The sequence below is a fragment of the Sphaerodactylus townsendi genome, linkage group LG06, assembly GCF_021028975.2.
Source record: "Sphaerodactylus townsendi isolate TG3544 linkage group LG06, MPM_Stown_v2.3, whole genome shotgun sequence".
NCBI lineage: Eukaryota > Metazoa > Chordata > Lepidosauria > Squamata > Sphaerodactylidae > Sphaerodactylus > Sphaerodactylus townsendi.
Genome location: NC_059430.1, coordinates 31,645,138 through 31,664,599, shown reverse-complemented (window position 1 = coordinate 31,664,599; position 19,462 = coordinate 31,645,138). Strand labels below are relative to the sequence as shown.

Sequence of the window (19,462 nt, the reverse complement as noted above, 5' to 3'; positions counted from 1 at the left end):
CAATGGGAACGTCACTTTCAGAACATTTCTGTTTACATGGATGGAGCGAACGTACATAGATTTAATCCACGTGTAGACAGCATATTTACAGGGTAGGCCAGTGCACTCATGCCGCCCCCCCCCCCCCCCGGTGTACATTGATTAAACAAACAGAAGGGTTGCGTGTAGAGGACTCCTGGCTCTTTTGAAAAAAGGAGAAACCTTTAAGAGAAAGAAAGAGACTTGATTTCAGAATGGAGAAGTTTTAGGAGGCCTTGAACTAAAAACCACCACAGGAATGCCAAGGAAAGAAAGAGGCCCAAACAACCTGAAAAAGAAAGCTGGTGATAATAACACTTTTGTGCCTTCTTAACTAACCATCATAGAGAGGAAAGGTTAAGCCCAAAGGAAAGTGAATAGTAATTATTCTTATTTTATTTCCTTTTGTTCAGTTGAGCTTTTTCTGTTAAGCTACATGTGTTTCCCTTTTTGTAACTTATGCAAGGAAGGTTACGGTAACTTTTGTTCTTCTTGTGTTGTTAAGGTGGCCTGTTTGTACCCATATAATAGTCTAATTGGCTTAATCTCATTAAGGTACAAAGAGGGAGTGAATAATTCCAATAAGTGAGTTTCCCCATGCTTCCTCTAGATCCAGGGGAATTTAGAGTAGGTGGCCAAGAAGGAGAGACAGAAAGCCTAGTTTCCAGTAGACTAAGCAGACCTATCTCAAATTTTCTAGTGGTGACAGTAATAGTAAAAATTACTTTTATTTTGGGGGAAGTGAGGAGGGGGATAAAGCTGGAGCTAAACTCATGAAGATCTGGAGAGCCAGTGTTGTGTTGTGGTTAAGAGCAGGTAGACTGTAATCTGGAGAACCGGGTTTGATTCCCCACTTCTCCACAGGAGCAGTGAACTCCTATCTGGTAAATCAGATTTGTTTCCCCACTCCTACGTTCCTGCTGTGTGACCTTGAACTAGTCACTGTTCTGTAAGAACACTCTCAGGCCCACCGACCTCACAAGGTGTCTGTTGTGAGGAGAGAAAGGGAAAGGAGTTTTTAAGCCGCCTTGAGACTCCTTACAGGAGAGAAAGGCGGGGTATAAATCCAAACTCTTGGGACTTTGACCCAGTAGGTTTGAAGGGTAGATCAACTTCAGAATGTTTTGAGAAGTGCTTCCAAAAAAACCCACAAACCACCTTTAAGGAGTTTTCTAAGTGGAAAAACATAAGAACCAAAGAGAAGCGCAAATCTGTGGTACTAGCAACGAGAACTCCAACTCTGTGGTACTACAGAAACAATGGACAAAGATGAGAAGGGGGTTAACTAAATAAACATGCCAAATGTAACAGTTTTTTCATTCCTAATACATGAGTTTCAACTGAACGTTTGCAGAAACATTGAGTCCAAGATATTATGTACACTTAATTTTATTGCTGAATAGGCTGGGCAAGAGTTTCTTTTTCAGTCTCTCTCTCTCTCTCTGATTTATATAGGCTTTGTTTGCCCATGCCTATCGATGTTGTGTACACCTGGGTGAATGGCACAGATGTTGAATTGATCAAGGAACTGCAACAGGTGAGAAAGCAAATGGAGGAAGAACAGAGAATAATGAGGTAAGCACCCTTTTTCCCTTTCAGGAAACACAGTAAAGCACGTTTTCCTAGTGGGAACAGCAAACCAGAATCCCTCATTTTCAAAGAGAAGGTGCCATATGAAGCCATGGAGATCTGCAGAGGCATATGTGAGCCTGAATCTTCAGAGCTTCTGTGTCATTAATTTAATAGAGTTATAAGGGGACAATTTCATTTTAGAAGCCCTTTTCACTTTGTCCATTGGTGGGAAGAACAGGAAGGGTGATTGAGTCATCACACTGCTGGCCTAACTGAAAAAGAGACATGTGCGTGCAAGCCAGTTCTGCAACCAGATCTTGTACAACTCTGGCATGAGTCCCTTCCTGAAAGTTATGCCAGGGCAACAAAAATTAGAAGTGCTTCATTTGCTTTTCTGGTGGAAAAACAGGTTTGGGCTGCTTTAACCAACAGCAGATGGCATTGGCATGGAGATTGTCTTTCTTTGAGAGCTACTGGTAGCTTGCCAGCATCTCATATGTCCCTTGGAAGACCCAGAAAAAGATCTGTTCTAGTCATTGTTGTTCTTTTAATTGAATTTTTCTCTGTGCTGCTTAGCTGGTAGCTTTGTATCTGGTGCTGTTCCTAGTCCACATTGAGTTTCTGGAACAGAACAAAGCTTGATAATGTGCTCATGGGCGGGGGTGGGGATATTTTTGGTTACTCAGAGGTACTTCTCATTAAACAAAAGGTAGGCAACCACTGCTTTCTGGCCACATTATTCCATGTTGCTGTTCTCTGGAGGCTTGACTGTTATAATGCCTTCTACCTGGGTCTGCCCTTGAAGGCCATCAAATTTCAGTTGGTTTAAAAAATTGCCATCAGGTTGCCTTTTGACCGGAGAAAGCTGCTTTGAACATATTCAGCCAATTTTAAGGCCTCTGTGTTGGTGGTCTAACTGTTCTTGGGCTCAGCTCAGTGTGGTAGTTCTTAAAGCCTGTTACAGCCTTGGACACATGTACTTGTGGGCCTGTCTGCCATGTGTCAACTGTGCTGCTCTCCACAGTATCTCTTGTTCCATCTCCAAGGGAAACAGAACAGCCTCAGCTCTTCTGTGAGCCTTTTCAGTAACAGTTTCAGTCATATAGAATGGCTTCGGATTAGAATTTAGGAGCTTCTCTGCCAGCCTGTAGAAAAGCTTCACTTTCAGTTAAAGTGGTGGCAGCTCCAGGGGCAGGTGAAAGAGATTGTAGTGGATAGATACTTGGTCTCTGGCAGGCTGTCAATATTACTGGAAAATTAGTTCCCTTGCAATGTTCCCGATCACCACAGCTTTAAGACATGGTCTTTGTTCAGCCAGCATTACTCGCATGATCAAGAAGGGGACATGGCCTCAAGAGAAGAACATCACATGGGCTCCCTAGGCTTCTCAGGAAGGAAGAGAGGGTTCCCAAGAGAAAGAGGTGCCTATCTTTCCTGAGGATGCCCCTAATACTCCTGGCTATGTATTTTATCTAGTCTTTTACATACTGTGGATGTGAAAGAGTCCAGATAGCATGACCTCATATTTGGCAGCTGCAAAGCATTTATGCCATTTAGAACCTGATCAGTGTGTGTGTGTGTGTGTAAAGCATATAAATTGTGGTATTGTTCAGAGGGAATTAGTGGTAAAGAGATTTTCTTTTCTTTGACTTGGGGAGAATGTCTATTTTGGGGCATATCTGTCACATTCTTCCAAGATTCAGAAAAGTTAACAGCAGATTATGAATGTAAACCGTTCAAGCCAAAGCACACTTCATTCAAATGCTACTAGAACTCAAACCATAGGTCAAATCAATATTATTATTGCCTGGCCCTCCACTTCCTTTTTAAAAAAAAAAACAAAGCCAGCTTGCTATACTGGTTAAAGTTTCAGACTAGGATCTGAAAGACCCTGATTCAAATCTTCACACTGCCATGGAAATTTGCAAGATAACCTTGCACCAGTCACTCTTATTTCATCCTCGCCTACCTCGCAGGGTAGTAGCTGTGTGTGTATAAATTGGAAGAGTGACAAATAATGTTGTAAGCTGCTGTGGGAAACAAGCTCCCATTGGGAGCAAAGTGCGATATAAATATCTAAATCAATAAAAAGATACCCAGGGAGATCAGTTGTTATAGACCCTTCACAATTATTACAGAAGGTGATAGGAAGGCTATTTCATAACTGTGGGGCAACAATAAAAACATGACAGTTCATTGAAGCCAGTAGATGAAGGGACAACAAAAACCGATGAGCACATTTAAGAAGGTGCCCCTTTCTGTGACCTGTTTGAGAACTTGTGCTGAAGGATTGCTGTTTTTCTCCCTCCCATGTTTTACTTGCTTACTAGACCTATATGACAATCATTAAGTGCTGTACCTTATGATTCTTGACAAATGTATTTTCTTTTATGTACACTGAGAGCATATGCACCGGAGACAAATTCCTTGTGTGTCCAATCACACTTGGCCAATAAAGATTCTATTCTATTCTATTCTATTCTATTCTATTCTATTCTTATTTCAGTTGACCTTATATTCTTGGTTAGAATGGCTGTGTGCTTTGAACAGTGAAGGGACTGGTTAATGTTGATTAATGAATACAAAATATAATTTCAAGGAGCTTTGAAAGTATGTGTAGTAAGATAGGATATATGCAGGAAACAAAGCTTCACTTGTACTCCAGTTACTTTATCTTTTATGCAGTTTTACAGTTTGAACTTGTGACTAAATCACAATAAATGGGAGGTTGATTTTTTTTAAGGCCGATGTTATCAAATCAGTGTAATGTTTTTTCAGAGCAGAGATTTTAGTCTTCATCATTTTGGTGACGTTTAATAGTTTGCCTTTTCTTTATATGCATGCCTTTTCTTCAGAGAAATTCTTGGAAAGAACACAACTGAACCAACTAAGAAAAGGTAAGATACATTTTTTAAAAAAGAATATATTAACCTTTCTTATGCCAATGCATCTTAATTATGTGTAATTTGTTGGCTATTTTTAGATACAGCCATTTGACTTGTTCAAAAATGACTGTATCTAAAAATAGCCAACATAAAAGAAACCACTGGTACAATTTTGCTTTTATGCACAGATAAGTCTGGTGATGTACTAAAAAGCGTTTCTGAGCACTCTAAATTATTTTCTAAGATACGTAAATGTCTAAAGCAATGCAAATCATACCCCTTGTATAGAAATGAATAGAAAATGTTGTCACAGTTTCCATTGTTTCTTTCAACCTCTAAATGTTAAACGATGGAATGGACCACAAGGCTTATCTAGGTACAGTTGGCATCAGTCAAATGGCAGGCATCTTGAACTATCTACTAATCAGGCAGTACATCAACAGCTAATGGGTCAGCAAATCCCAAAGAAAAGGAACATCCGGGTGACTCACAGCCACAGGGCTTTGGTGGCTGGGAATGGTGCTGCTGCTGTGCCACCTCCAGAAGACTCCCAAGCTGCGCAGAGAGGCAGCAAAAAGGAGAGAAAAAAAAGAGCCACCTTGAAAATCCTCCATAGAGCTGAAAATAGTGATGCCCTTTAGGGTGACATAAATCCAAGACCCATGTTGCAGCATTCCCAGCTTGATAGGCTGGGAGGAAACTGGGTAAAGTCAGCTCCTCCCCGGGAACACCCTGACTTGTGTCCCCCCCCCAGTGGCGTAGCGCCAAGGGGGCGGGGATGCACGATGCACTGGGCACATGCCCCTGCAGGGGCATGGCAAGGGTGTTCCGGGTGTGGCAGGGGCGCAAGGCGCACGCGTGCCCCACGTGCAGTACCACCTCACTCTGCCCCTGACCCCCCATGCTGATGTCTGCTCAGATGCCAGTGTAAGAACGTGGTGGTACCCTTTCTGGGTTTGGCTGCTGCAGAGCTATGGGGCGCCTGAACGCTGGCATCTTTGCTCCCCCTGCTGGCATGGATGCCCCTTATGCCACTAGAGCAGGCAAATGCTTCAGTGTGGCCCTCCACCACTCCTAGATGTTGTTTTGGGGCCCCTTGACTGGACCATTAGTCTGAAGCAACTGAGCAGAGCATTTCATGAAATACTGGAACTGTGTTCTAGATCATTCAGTTATAGATTCTGTAGTTGATAAGCACATCTGCCCTAGACACAGACATGCAAGGACAAGCATTTCAGTTGAGTCTTATTGCATGGAATATATAAATTCAGTACCACCTACACTGGATTCTGTTTTGGTTTGCAGCCCGATTCTTACTGCTGGTTCTGACTCTTAAAGCACCAACCAGCTTAGGGTCAGGATATTTAAGGAACTGCCTACTTCAATACCTACCATTTACACTGCTCTTCACATGTGGTTTTCTTTTGCATTCTCCCACAATTCAAGGTGAAGTGGGTATCTGCTTGGGAGAAGCCTTGAACAGTAATAGTTTCCAGGCTTTGGAATTTCCTTTGGTGACCTCTGTCATTTCAGTCCTGTGATTTAAAAATGGCTCTGTTCCAGAAGGCTTTCAGAAGGGCATTATTTTGTTGATACTACTTGTTTAATGCCTTTCTTTTGTTCATGCCTTTTGTGTCTGCAAGTTGGATTGTTTTTATTTGATGCAGTGTTTATTGTTTTTGTTGTGTATCTGGTTAGCTGCAGTTGATACCCTAACATCGAGGTGGGTGGGGAGGAAAGCTTTTAAGTACATATATAATCACTTTCCATTTTGAACCTCGGAGTAAACTTGGCTTTGATATCTTGTTCTAGTGAGAAGCAACTGGAGTGTTTACTGACACATTGCATCAAAGTGCCAATGCTTGTCTTGGATCCTGCTTTGGCAAGCAATGTCACTCTTAAGGACCTGCCATCTTTCTATCCCCTCTTAAGATCTGCCAACAATATCTTCTCCATTGCAAAGCCAAAAAACCCTTCCACCAATGTTACAGTAGTTGTTTTTGACAGTCCTAAAGAAGGTAAGAATCTGATTTAGGCTTCTTCCAGTGAGATGAAACCACAAAGCTTTTCATATAGTAACATAATACTATTTTAAAGTTCTTGGTGGCACTTCTTTTCTGCTTAATTGTTGCAAGTATTAAATGATATCATTTAGAGAAACTCAACAGGCATAGATTAATGTATTATAAAAATAAGCCTTCCTTAAATGTCCTGGGAGATATCCTCCTGTTCTTAATTACGCATACCTAATTTTGCTTAGATGGGGGCTGTTAGGTGCATACATTGTTTCTTCTCCCATATTTCTAATCAAAATGGTTGACCAGAGATGTAGGTGCTGGCATATGCTGTTGCCAAGGTATAGATTTCTTTCTCTACACTCAGAGTTACTACTTGTATTTATTGAATCCTCTTTTATCAAGGATTCTAAACTGCAGAGCCATGAATCCATGTTCAAGATATTAAAAGGTGTTCATATAACTCAGTGGTGGAATTATAGTGCTGACTGTATTTATAGACAGAAGAGATTGTTTGAGTTTCCTTTATGTGGCCATGAGCGCTGTATATAAAAAACAAATTGAATTGCGAGGCAGTGTGGTGGTGGCGGCATCCGCTATAGTATTTAGGTGGGTAACACTACTCTCTTGTTCATTTCTCCACTTGATTGTGAAGCTGGCTATTTATTCTTTGCCTCTTTCAATTGAGTACACCTCATTAGGTGGTTGTGAAGATACAGTGAGAGAACCCAAAGTCAGAGATTCCGATTGAGCAAATAAATTAAATGAATTATTTTTCCACAAGTTATTAATACTAAATATAAAATGCAATATCTCTGTTTATGCTTGTGATAGGCAGCAAAAGCATTCACAGTCTGCTCTCTTCAGGTTATCTCCTATGCAGGAATGGCCTACAATTTCCATGAGTCCCTGCCAATTTCCATCACGAGTTTTAATACACAATCATTTAAATGGTAAACAAGATAGTTCCAATAGGTTTTAACACACAGTTATTTAAGTGGTAAACGAGATAGTTCCAATAGGATGGGGTGGTCAACCTATGGTGCTCCAGATGTTCAGGGACTACAGTTCCCATCACCCCCTGCCAATTTCCATCACCCCCTGCCAATTGGTCATGCTGGCAGGGGCTGATGGGAACTGTAGTCCCTGAACATCTGGAGCACCATAGGTTGACCACCCCTGTCCTATTGGAACTATCTCGTTTACCATTCAAATGATTGTGTGTTAAAACTCGTGCTAACCTGGTCTTACGGTTGGGGCTGGTAAGATTACCTATGCTGCTGATGCTGCACTTTGGAATTTTTTGTTACGGGAAAAATCCTAATATTTCATATATTTCAAGTATATTCAAACTATTCAAAATTTTAAACACAGAAGAAAAACCACAGTGCAAAGTGTGTTAAAGCGCCAACCTGTGATTTGAATTTCTGCCTCTTCCAGCTGAGGACGCTCATTCTGGAATGTTAAAGGAAAGCAGCAAACAAGTCGCCTGGAGGGGCTATTTGGTATGTTCCTTTTATACTTGTCAGTGTGTTTGCCGGATGAAATGCAGAGGAGATTAGCTTTTTAAAACTCCCAATTTTTAAAATCCCTGTATCTGCAGAAATATTTTCTGAGCTCCTTTGATACCCTGTTTCCCCAAAAATAAGACATCCCCTGAAAATTAGACATAGTAGAGGTTTTGCTGAAGTGCTAAATATAAGTCATCCCCCAAAAGTAAGACGTAGCAAAGTTTTTGTTTGGAAGCATGCCTGACGAACAGAATACAGAATATAAGACATCCCCTGAAAATAAGACATAGTGCATCTTTGGGAGCAAAAATTAATATAAGACACTGTCTTATTTTTGGGGAAACGTGGTACTTTATTTAGACATTTTATATGCTGCTTCTCCTGAGATACCCATTCCACATGGGTCACATAATAAAAACCAATACAATAAAAATTATAAAAACATCAGTCAAGCATTTACAGTAGTACCTCGAAAATTGCCAATAATCCGTCCGGAGATTATCGGCGATTTACGTAAAGGACGTATTTCGAGGTATGCCGTTTGCGCATGCGCGAATGCCATTTGCGCATGCACAACACCGTTTGCGTACCTCGGCGGCCGCCGAAAATCGAGGCGGCTGGTGATTTTCGAGGGCAGAAATCGACGCCTGGCAATTGTCAATTTCTGAAATTGACGATTGTCGAAGGCACTGATTTTCGAGGTACTACTGTATGTCAATGCTGTTGTGATAGACTGCACAGTAAAATACAAGTTTAAAAAGTGAAAGTCAGACTGTGGAACAAGGTAGTATCACAACAGAGGGGGTGGGGGAAGTACCTAGAAATGAAGAAGATACCTGATTGGGTAAGCTGACTTGCATTCTGATTGGTGGGGCAGCCAGCTGATTCAGAGAGGGAAGAGGCATCTCTGAGAGGGAAAGTTTTGTAGGCTTTTGGATGTGGATTCCTGTGAGTTAATATCAAGTCCCTTAACTCTGTGTGTTAAATTACTACTCCAGGAGAATTTCAGTCAGGGAACTGAATTCAAATATACTGTGTTCAGTGTGTGTTGGAAGGAGAAAATACACAGATAAGAGAACTGGGAGTTTTATTTAGTGGTCAAAGCTGAAGGTGAAATAGTAGTGAGATCTCCCTCAGGTAACCATAAGTAAAAGGGAAGTGAATATATCTTCTGGATATAGAATAATTCCAAAACCAGTTAGAATGGGAATTATACACACAGGTAGATTCCCAGTCTGGCATATTAATGTTTTGCTAAAGTTACCTCAGGAGGGAGATTTATGTAAAGTGGGTAGCTAACAGTGTCAAGGCTGTATGTATACTGTGTGAAAAGGTGCCAACCTGTTAGAACCCAAAGTCATGAATCCATTAGCCAGTAATGTCTAACTGAACCATCTTAAGGTGAAAAACTTCTCATAACATCTAAGCAACTGAAGAAACTTGTAAAACCTGATTAAGAATTGTGCCTGTGTCAAATACTGATATATGTATATAGCTCTCTCTTGCCTGATTTCCATTTATTTGAAATATCTCCTGATCCCATCTAGTTTGTACAATAAATTTTGCTTCTGTTTCACAAACTTGCCTCAGTTCCCTGGTGCCTTGAAAAGGGGGATTTGCCATAGATAAAATAAGGCTCCCTTCACCTTTCTTCTTAAGGCTGAGCAGATACGCTTGAAACACCTCTTACACTACCATCATAACATCTCAGTCATAGAAAAGGTGGGAAAACCTGCCCAGTATAATTAGGATGCTGCCTGACCCTGCTATAAATACTAAGGAGGGTGAAGGGACCTGCTACAGCTGTGTTGTGGTATAAGAGCTTGTATTTAGCACTAGGAATATTATAAATTTCCTTCTAGGGAATGGCTGATACATAAATAGTAGTCTTTATTTTAAAATAAAAAAGTATAAGTTTTTTTATTATTATTATTATTATTATTATTATTATTATTATTATTATTATTATTATTATTATTATTATTATTATTATTTTGCAGACTGCAGACAAAGAAGTTCCTGGTTTGGTGTTAATGCAAGACTTGGTTTTCCTCAAAGGATTTCCACCCACCTTCAAAGAGACAAATCAGTTAAGAGCTAAATTACCCGAAAGCCTTTCTTCCAAAATAAAGCTGGTAAGATTTTCCAGAGAATGAAACAGAAACAAAGGATCTGCAGAAGCACAGAGCGGCAGAATCTAACAGAAAATCATGATTTCTGGAATGCTTGATGCTGGAAGAATGCCCCACCATTACCAGAAAGGATCTGTGGGATCCAACCCACTATTGTTTTTCCTCCTTTCTCATCAAAACCATATTAAGCAAGGGTTCTCCAATGTGATTGTTTGCAGCAGGTCAAGGGATTGTAAGTCCCGATTTGACTGGGGTCCCAAAACCACTACAAGAGCCACTACAGTGTGTTTTTAAAATTAATACCTAGAAGAGCAGTTTCATATTTCGAATAGTCCCCTAATTTAAAAAGCGGTGCATTGTGCTGCAGTTCCTTGGATTCTCTCTTTTTTTCCTTGCTAAGATGTCTCAGTCAACTTTTTGCTGTGTCTATCTAGTTTCTAGCCTTCTCCCCAATGCTTAATCCTTATGTTTTACACTATAATCCATGATGGTCCAGAGATAACTTCGCATGGAAATAATATATGGCCACTAGGTGTTGCTGTGCTCTTATCAGATCTGTGATAATGCTTGGCTCCAAGGTTTTGCAAAGGTGATCTTGTTTGAGTTGAGTTTGTTCTCTTCTTGGGCCAGAAATATGATGTTTGGACTCAACACAAATGTACACGTTGCCAACATAGGTTAGGCTGTGAATGAAGCAAGGTATGTTGGTGTGATGAAGCAAACTAGATGGCATGTTTTTACATTTTGTTTTCCAGCAATGATGGTGATTCAGAACTAGACTATATCAGACTAGACTGCAAGTGGTCTGTCACTGTAATATTTTTTTTAAAAAAATGGGCTTCTGATTTTAGCTTTTTTAGATTTGTCAGATCATTGGTAAGGTTCAGCAGTGCTTCTTGTTGGTTATAAAATGCTTACAGAGTGCATATGTGATGAGACTGGAGCTGAGCAGTACAAATGAGACCATATCCTTTTTCCACAGCTGTTTTTACCTTGAGAAAAACCACAGAGTTGACGCTTGCAGAAGAGATGTCGTTTCTAGAAAATGTTGGAGATTACTTTTTCTTTTTGAATCATGCATATAACATGCTGTAATGTTGTACCCACTGTAATTGGAGGCGAACACCTGTGTTAGAGAGTTTAATGGGTGTGTCCTCATGTTAGATACCACTGCTTTCAGTGCCCAAGTTGCAGAATAAAACTGGCTGTGGTGTGGCTCGGCTTTCAGAATCTCTGTTATGGTTGGCTGGGGGCCTGTATTATGCACATTCCTGGACTGCAGCTACTTTTTTGCATTTATCAAGTGTTGGATCCTGCCCATTTTTTCCAATTGTCTTGCTCAGTTCCCCTCCTCACTCCATTCTCCCCATCTCTCACATGGCCTTTGTCTGTGTGGATCCCACAATCACCGGCACAACCTTCTTGGAGATAGAAAGAGATCCTTGCTCTCACTTTTACTAGCAGAAGATCTGAAGAAGAAAAATAATTGATTTTTATACCCTGCCTTTTGTCTACCTCTAAAGAATCTCAAAGCCGCTTACAATTGCCTCTCCCCACCTACACTAGTGTAGAGCTAGTTACAGAAGGAATCAAATGGCAAGCAGCGGCTGTGTGTGCTGTTTAACATTTATTCAGTGCCTTTAGTGTGCTGTTAAGAATTTGTGCTAAGGGTGAACCTCTTTTCATCTTCTACATCATGAAAGCAGATATATAGAATAACTGGTGACAGGCGACAGAAATAGCCAGCAGATCAAACAGTTCCCCAGTAACAAATGACCTTAGCAGCGGATTGGCAATCTTGGCGGAGGACTCAGAGAAGAGCCGCAAATGGATTTGTTCTGGAGTCTTTTTGTGTCTCAGATTTCTAGATGTCTGGTTGATCTTTTAAACCATCCTAAAACTGTGCATTGGTGGCAGATGTGTGGCAACCTTTTGCAAACTTCCTTTCAGAATATAATGCTGTATCTTAAACAGAAGGTATTGTAACTCTTTACTCAAGGAGAGCCAGTGTGATGTAGTGGCAGTTGGAATTGGAATGTTGGACTGGAATATGGGAGAGCCATGTTCAAATCCCCTCCTTGCAGGATGAACTTTGGCTAGTCACATGTTCTCAGCTTAACTTACCTCACAGAATTTTTGTGAAAATAAAATGGCGGGTTGAAGAACATTGTAATATACCAAGGGTCCCCATTGGTAAATTAATGAAAGAAACAAAAACTAACAGAATCATTAAGCTTTTTTGTTTAAGAGCTCCATATTATCAGTCCTTGGATTACCTTACAAATAATTTCCAGTGATTTTTTAATGGCAACATTTACAGGATGAGAGTTGAAACTGACTAGATAGAGGCAACTTTGGAAAAAAACTGATCAATTTCTACCAGAGGCTTAGGGACGTTTTGGGATAAGTAGGAACCTGTCATCTTTTAAAGAGAGTACGTTAGGGTATCATTATTAGAGTGTTGTGCTGGACTTGGGGAGACCTGGTTTCAAATTCCTGTTTCACTATGAAAGTCACTGAGTAACCAGTTTTGATACCTTACTCTAATCTGCTTCAACAGAATTGTTGTGAGGTTAAAAATGTGGTTCCTCAAGCATTTGATTTAAAAGGTAGCTGGACTGCTTTTCAACTGTAAAGGCTTCTAAAAGAACATACTGTGTAAAACAGACAGGAGGACAGAAACAAAATACAGCTAGCTAGAATGGCAGAAAAATAATAACAAAAGCAGAAACATGGATACAAGCAGATGCGAATCAGTTAGAACTACAGACATTTGTGTGTTTAAAGGGTAGCTGGTAACAATTCACAAGGATTAATATATAAGGACTTAAGCTTGGCACAGAATGTTGGTGCTTCACAAATCCATTTGGGTTTGTGATGTGCCGTTGTGAAGGGTTATGAGATACCAATATATGGAAACAAATTGCAAAGAATAGTCAAATGTAAGATGTTGGATGTGTGGGTTTGTATTGTGCATTAGTGTGTGTGTGTGTGTGTGTGTGTGTGTGTGTGTGTGTGTGTGTAGAGTTTTCAGCAGGCAGTGGGGTTCATATGGGAAGAAGGGCATCAAACGTGCCATTCGTTACTACTGGAGGAACAATGTAGTGGTGGTAGTAGTATGAATGGGGTAATAACCAAACCACCAGCACTTCCCAGCTTGCAGTCTTCTCCCTGCAGTCTATCTGGTATAGCTTTAAATAAGAACTTTTGTCCTTTGTTTCATGGCAATACTGTAGTACTGATTTCTACTGATCAGCCTTTCCCGTTTCTCATTTCTGTGGCATGTTGCAAAACTGATGAATCAAGCAAGGATAGAAAGGTTCATTTGCACATCCGTGAATTTTTAAAATCTCTTTGTATAGTTGCAGCTTTATTCGGAAGCCAGCGTTGCTCTCTTGCAACTCAACAATGCTAAAGATTTCCAAGAGCTGAACAAACAAGCAAAGAAGAACATGACCATAGAAGGGAAAGAATTGACACTCAATCCTGCATATTTACTATGGGATCTCAGTGCTGTCAGCCAGGTAGGCAACAGTCTTTAATGTATGTATGGAGAAACAATTCAGGTAAAATTAATGACTGAATAACCAATGATGAAGAATAAATTTTATATCAAAATGTCCAGGATTGATAGTTTGAAAACTCTCATCAATATGGCATAATGTAAAGACACTATCAAATGGAGGTCACCGATGCAAAATATATATGCGGAAGTGCTCATTTCATTACCACTACCAGTTGAAGAATGAATGCTTGCAAATGAGATTTGTCACTTGGTGTCAGAAAAATTAAGGAGCAGCTTGGTCTTGTATTTTACTTGAGGCAGCTAATAGACAAGCACATGCATTATTTCACACAGTTATTATTTCACACAGTGCATTATTTCACACAGGAGCAGCAGTGGCGGAGTGGCTAAGAGCAGTGGCTAAGAGCAGGTAAGAATTTTGATCTGAGGGGTCCTGGTGCTTGATTCCCAAACTCTGCAGCTTGAGTTGTGGAGGCCATTCACCTCCAGATTAGCCTGTGCACTCCCACACATGCCAGCTGGGTGACCTTGGGCTAGTCACAGTTCTTCAGAGCTCTCTCAGCCCCACCCACCTCACAGGGTGTTTGTTGTGAGGGGGGAAGGGCAAGGAGATTGTAAGCCCCTTTGAGTCTCCTACAGGAGAGAAAGGGGGGATATAAATCCATACTCTTCTTATTATTATTACTATTATTCCTTGGAATTCTATTTTAGGGTCCTTTCACTCAACACAGCTTTTCCATCAAGGAGATATTGCTTGGTAGTTCATAGGAAAGAATTCCCAGGAAAAAGTGATGTGGGAATGGTGCGGGCTTGGGAACTGGAAAATATGTTGTTCCTCGGAGGGGCTTTCTGAAGTAATTTCTGTCTCTGGAAATGTTTCCATGCAACAATACCAGTTAAGTGGAATATCCTAAAGGGACAGGGGTGGGAATGATCCCTATAGTAATTCCCTTAATGCGTAGTGGCAGGTGTCTGGTTTGTTTGTTTTTCAGAGTAGACAGGGCTACAGTTGGCTCCTTATCCCAACAGTGTGAGCACGTTATTTAGAGGGGGTCAAAAAAGGATTGATAAGGTTCTCCCAGGCAGATATAAGTGAGGTTCATCTAATTCACTCTATTACCTTCTGCTAGCGTGTGAAGACTTGTTTGTCTTGTTTGACTTTCCTTCACTAACTCTCATGAGCCTTCATCCTTGTTTGTGTGTTCATATGCCTTTGTGTTCATATGTTTTATTTATGTATATTTGTATTTTAAACACCATTTTAATGTCTGAAAACACTTTACTCTTGAAACTTTGAGGACCCTGAGTTAGGTGGAAAGGCAGCATAGAATAGAAATGTTTTAAAATGAATAATATGTGATTTAACAAGTTTGTGTTATTTTGTCATTCATAACTGTGGTGCATGTTGCTCTTTTTCGTAGTCTAAGCAGGATGAAGATATTTCTGCCAGTCGTTTTGAAGACAATGAAGAACTGCGATATTCACTGCGTTCCATAGAGAGGCATGCGCCCTGGGTGCGGCACATCTTTATAGTAACTAATGGACAGATTCCTTCCTGGCTTAATTTGGATAATCCTCGGATAACTATAGTAACACATCAGGTAAAAACTTTTTGAAACGTTCACTTCGTAACTGGGCAACAGAAACAAATATTTTTATCTGGGAGAAACATTTTATACACAAGAGTTGCAACTGATTTATTTTTCTCTATTTGTAAAAAGATGTTTATGCTGCTACCTTCTAGCATAGCTAAGATTCATGTCGCAGGCTTTGCCTAACTTAAATTCATTAGATGTCAGATTTTAAAAAACAAACCGATTAAAGTATTGATTAAACACATTTTGAATGTCAGACCATGCTCTCTTTTTCAAGGCCTTTGAAATGAAATCTAAGTATTCACTGCAAAAATAATTTATAGCTTCCTGTAAAACTATGCTGGTGATATTTTTTGTAGGAAAACAGTTTAAGTTGCCTTTCCTACAAGCTTCAAGAAGTACAATCAAGCTCCTAGTACAATCTAGTTTTCTCTTGCACTTATTCTTGGGGAACATTCATTGCTTTGTTTTGTGTTTGAATACTTGAAAATACTAAGATTCAGAAAAAGCACATGTTCAGGACATGAAAATGGAGCCAGTGCTGTTTCATTCCAATTAAATATGTTGCAAACAAAGCAACACTGCTGGGTCATATAGCATTTCTGAGGGAAAGGACCCATGGGATAGAGATGTAATGAAAAGTAAAGGTTGTGGTATTGATTTCTATCACACCAAATTAATATACTTTCAGGCCAAGTCTGCACGGCGCGGGACATGATGGTCACGTGATTAAGTGCAGGGTAGATTCATGCTCTGCCTCTCAATCTTCTGAAGAGAACCAAAACTGAGGTATATTAGGAAGGATTTTGAAAAATGTTTCATGCATTCTGTTAATGTCATGATCTGGGCTTGTTGTGACCTGATCCTGTCATGTCTCCCGGCCAGGATGTCAGATCCTCTGTCTGGAACTGTCTTCTCTTGTTGGCTTCTTGGCTTCACTTTCAGGAGTGGCCTAATCATCTTGTTAGACACCTGCTAGCTGCTGTGTTTCAAAGCACTGGGGAGTGCAGGTTGTTTGCCTTTGGTGAAGGCCGTGTCTTCGGCTTCCCATGAGAGCAGAGGGGTTCCTTTCCCCCTCTTGGGAACTGGTACCAACAGGCTGACATAGAGTTGGGGGAAATGGAATGGAAAGGGTATAATTGCAGCTGTTTTGGCACTTAACCTTTGGATCTGAATGCTTATTCTTGGTGCTGTTTTCAATAAAAGAACTCATTTGAACACAAGGCCTCATTGTTGAACAGACCAGGGGCGCAACAGCTAGGAAGGTCTGCCCCTCTCTTTGAGATCTGTCCTCCTAAATTGCATTGTTGCAACTTAAATAGTGCTTATCTGCTCGTTCAGCGTCCAAAAGCCTGAAAAACTTCTTATCCGTGTTTATCCTTCTGCGTGTTCATTTATTCAGACAAAACCCGTGGTTTTTACAGTATGCGGAGAATTCCGAGGTCATCTTTAAACGATGTTTGGAAAGTCATTTGAAGCCTCTCATAAGATTATCAGCATGCCTGACTGTTTTCTTAATGTTACCATTCTAGGAAATATTTCAGAATGTGAGTCACTTGCCTACCTTCAGTTCTCCTGCCATTGAAAGCCACATTCACCACATCCCAGACCTGTCCCAGAAATTCATTTATCTAAATGATGACGTTATGTTTGGGAAGGACGTGTGGCCTGATGACTTCTTTAGTCACTCCAAAGGTCAAAAGGTAACAGGTACCACTAAATAATTTCATAGCAATGGTGAGATCAGATCTTTAGAGGAGTCCTCTAGTTGAATGTATTGTCAAAGGCTTTCACAGCCGGGCTCAACTCAGCTTTCCGGGCTGTGTGGATGTGGTCTGGTAGTTCTTGTTCCTAACGTTTAGCTTGCATCTGTGGCTGGCATTTTCAGAGGTGTATCACAGAGAGAAGTATCTCTGTGATACACCTCTGAAGATGCCAGCCACAGATGCAAGATCTACCAGACCATTGCCACAAAGCCCAGAAAGCCCACGACAACCAGTCCTCTAGTTGCTCTGCCTTCTGAGTTCCTTCTTATTTAATTTGAATGGGACGAAGGTGCCAAGTGGGAGAGGGGACCTTTGTGCTCATTCGTGGGAGAGGGGACAATCTTCTGTGCTCATTCGTGTACCGTATATACTCGTGTATAAGTCGAGTTTTCCAGTCCTTTTTTTAGGCTGAAAAATGCCCCCCTAGACTTATATGCGGGTCCCCCCCCCCCCCCGCAGAGCCACAGCGCTTACTCGCAAGTTGCGAAGCTTCATCCCCTCACTAACTCACGCTTTCTTTCTTGCAGGCTCTAAGTCTAAAGCTTGCAATGCTCCAGCATTGCCCTTTTAAGAAAACCATAGAGACAGGCTGCCCCAAGCGGCAGCTTCCCTGAAGCCAAGCTTTAGACTTAGAACCTGCAAGAAAGAAAGCGTGAGTTAGTGAGGGGGACGAGGCATTCTCTGCTTCACTTTCTCCTGCCTTCAGCTGCTTTCCCTCTCCCCAGACCCTCGCGCGCCCGCCTCGCCCCTCCTTAAAAAGCCTCCCAAAGGCTTCTGGGGTGCTCCTTTCCTCCAGCTGTGGCTCCTTTGCCGGCTCAGCACCCTGCCTCCTGATGGACCTTTCCCACCCTCGACTTATACGAGAGTCAGTAAAATTTCCCAGTTTTTTGAGGTAAAATTGGGTGCCTCAACTTATATGCGGGTCGACTTACACGCGAGTATATACGGTATTTAGATTCCGGGGCAATTGACCTAGAAGCCAGAGCATTTAAATTAGCAATTCAAACAGTAGAGTGAGTTGAAAAGTATGTTCATTGTGCTTTAGCTGATGGGATATGATGTATTTTGTATCTGGCTATCAGAACCAGATGTCAAAATGGATTGTAAGAAGTGGTTTTGCCTTGTTTTTTGTGATTATGGAACCCTATCATGAATGCTGACACATCCTCTGGTGTTTCAAGGTTGAGAAGAAAGCATGGCCATGTGAAAATTACTTGATCATGTTTGAACTTTAAAATCACATTGAAAAAATCTATAGAATCAGTCCAGCAAAGAGAATAGAAAGCAATTTAATGTCCCTCTTTCTGTGCATTCTTTATCTCTGAAAAAGAGTTAAATGTTGAGGTTAAATGTTAAATGTTGAGGTGCTTATTTGAATAAAGAAATGTTGCACACACTGTTCCTACATTAGCAGAACATAAACTGAATATGTTTGATAAGAAAAAATAATGTTGTAACAGGTTAAATGGACGTGCAGATAGTCAGGTATAACAGCAAGCTAGTTTAGAATGAACAACATGAGTTCACCCACCGGCAACTTGAATCTCTGAGAGGCAACTAAGGCAGAAAGTGATGTAGAATGTGGAGAGCCAGCATTGTATAGTGGTTACGAATGGCAGACTCAAATAGGGAGAACTGGGTTTGATTTCCTGCTCCTCTACATGAGCAGTGGACTCTAATCTGGAGAATCAGATTGATATCCACTTCTCCACATGAAGCCTGCTGAGTGACTTTGGGCTAGTCACAGTTCTCTCAGAACTCTGTCAGCCTCACCTACCTCCCGAGGTACCTGCTATGGAAGGGGAAAGTGATTGTAAGCTGCTCTGAGACTTCTTAGAGTAGAGAAAGCAGGGCATAAAAACCAACTCTTCTTCTAAAATAACTAAAAGTCACCATTCTAGTCTGCAGGAACTTCAGGTCAGTTGATTTAAATATTTCCATTTCTTATAATTATTTCCATTTCTTATAAATATTTTCATTTCTAATAATTTTAAATGTTTGGAGGCTGCGGTTTTCTTAAACTTTGCTCTCTGGAAAAAAATGATTTGTCCAGAGTCGTTCTAAGTACATATTTGTTCAATTCTTGAGTGTTAAAACCCAGTGTACTGGGTTTAAAAATGTTTGTGTATAAACCCAAATGGTTTTGTGTGAGAACAATGCGTTTTTGTCTCGCATTATCAGGTATATTTGACTTGGCCAGTGCCGAACTGTGCTGAGGGATGCCCTGGTTCATGGATTAAGGATGGCTACTGCGATAAAGCCTGTAATAATTCTGCTTGTGATTGGGATGGAGGTGATTGTGTTGGTAAGAAAAAGACAGGCCTGTTGAATGTCAGAACTTTGCTAACTGATAGGCTATTATGTAGATGTAAAGAATCTTTTTTTCCCCCTAGGATACATTCTGACATACCTCTTTTGTAGACTAAGGCCCCTTCCGCACAT

At 40.8% G+C, this 19,462-nt stretch overlaps 1 protein-coding gene across 4 annotated transcripts in view; it reads left to right on the top strand.

The window, feature by feature from the left end:
- The window catches only part of GNPTAB (N-acetylglucosamine-1-phosphate transferase subunits alpha and beta), a 40,786-nt gene that overhangs the window by 7,773 nt on the left and 13,551 nt on the right, over window positions 1–19,462 (top strand). For 3 of the 4 annotated variants that reach the window (XM_048500754.1, XM_048500755.1, XM_048500756.1), the window contains 9 exons: window positions 1,474–1,593; window positions 4,446–4,487; window positions 6,288–6,493; window positions 7,931–7,995; window positions 10,002–10,136; window positions 13,496–13,657; window positions 15,081–15,260; window positions 16,787–16,957; window positions 19,202–19,325. In XM_048500754.1, the coding sequence (XP_048356711.1) occupies window positions 1,474–1,593; window positions 4,446–4,487; window positions 6,288–6,493; window positions 7,931–7,995; window positions 10,002–10,136; window positions 13,496–13,657; window positions 15,081–15,260; window positions 16,787–16,957; window positions 19,202–19,325 (1,205 nt within the window). Of the gene's footprint in view, window positions 1–1,473; window positions 1,594–4,445; window positions 4,488–6,287; window positions 6,494–7,930; window positions 7,996–10,001; window positions 10,137–13,495; window positions 13,658–15,080; window positions 15,261–16,786; window positions 16,958–19,201; window positions 19,326–19,462 lie in introns of those variants that run through there. The other variant, XM_048500757.1, reaches the window with a different exon arrangement.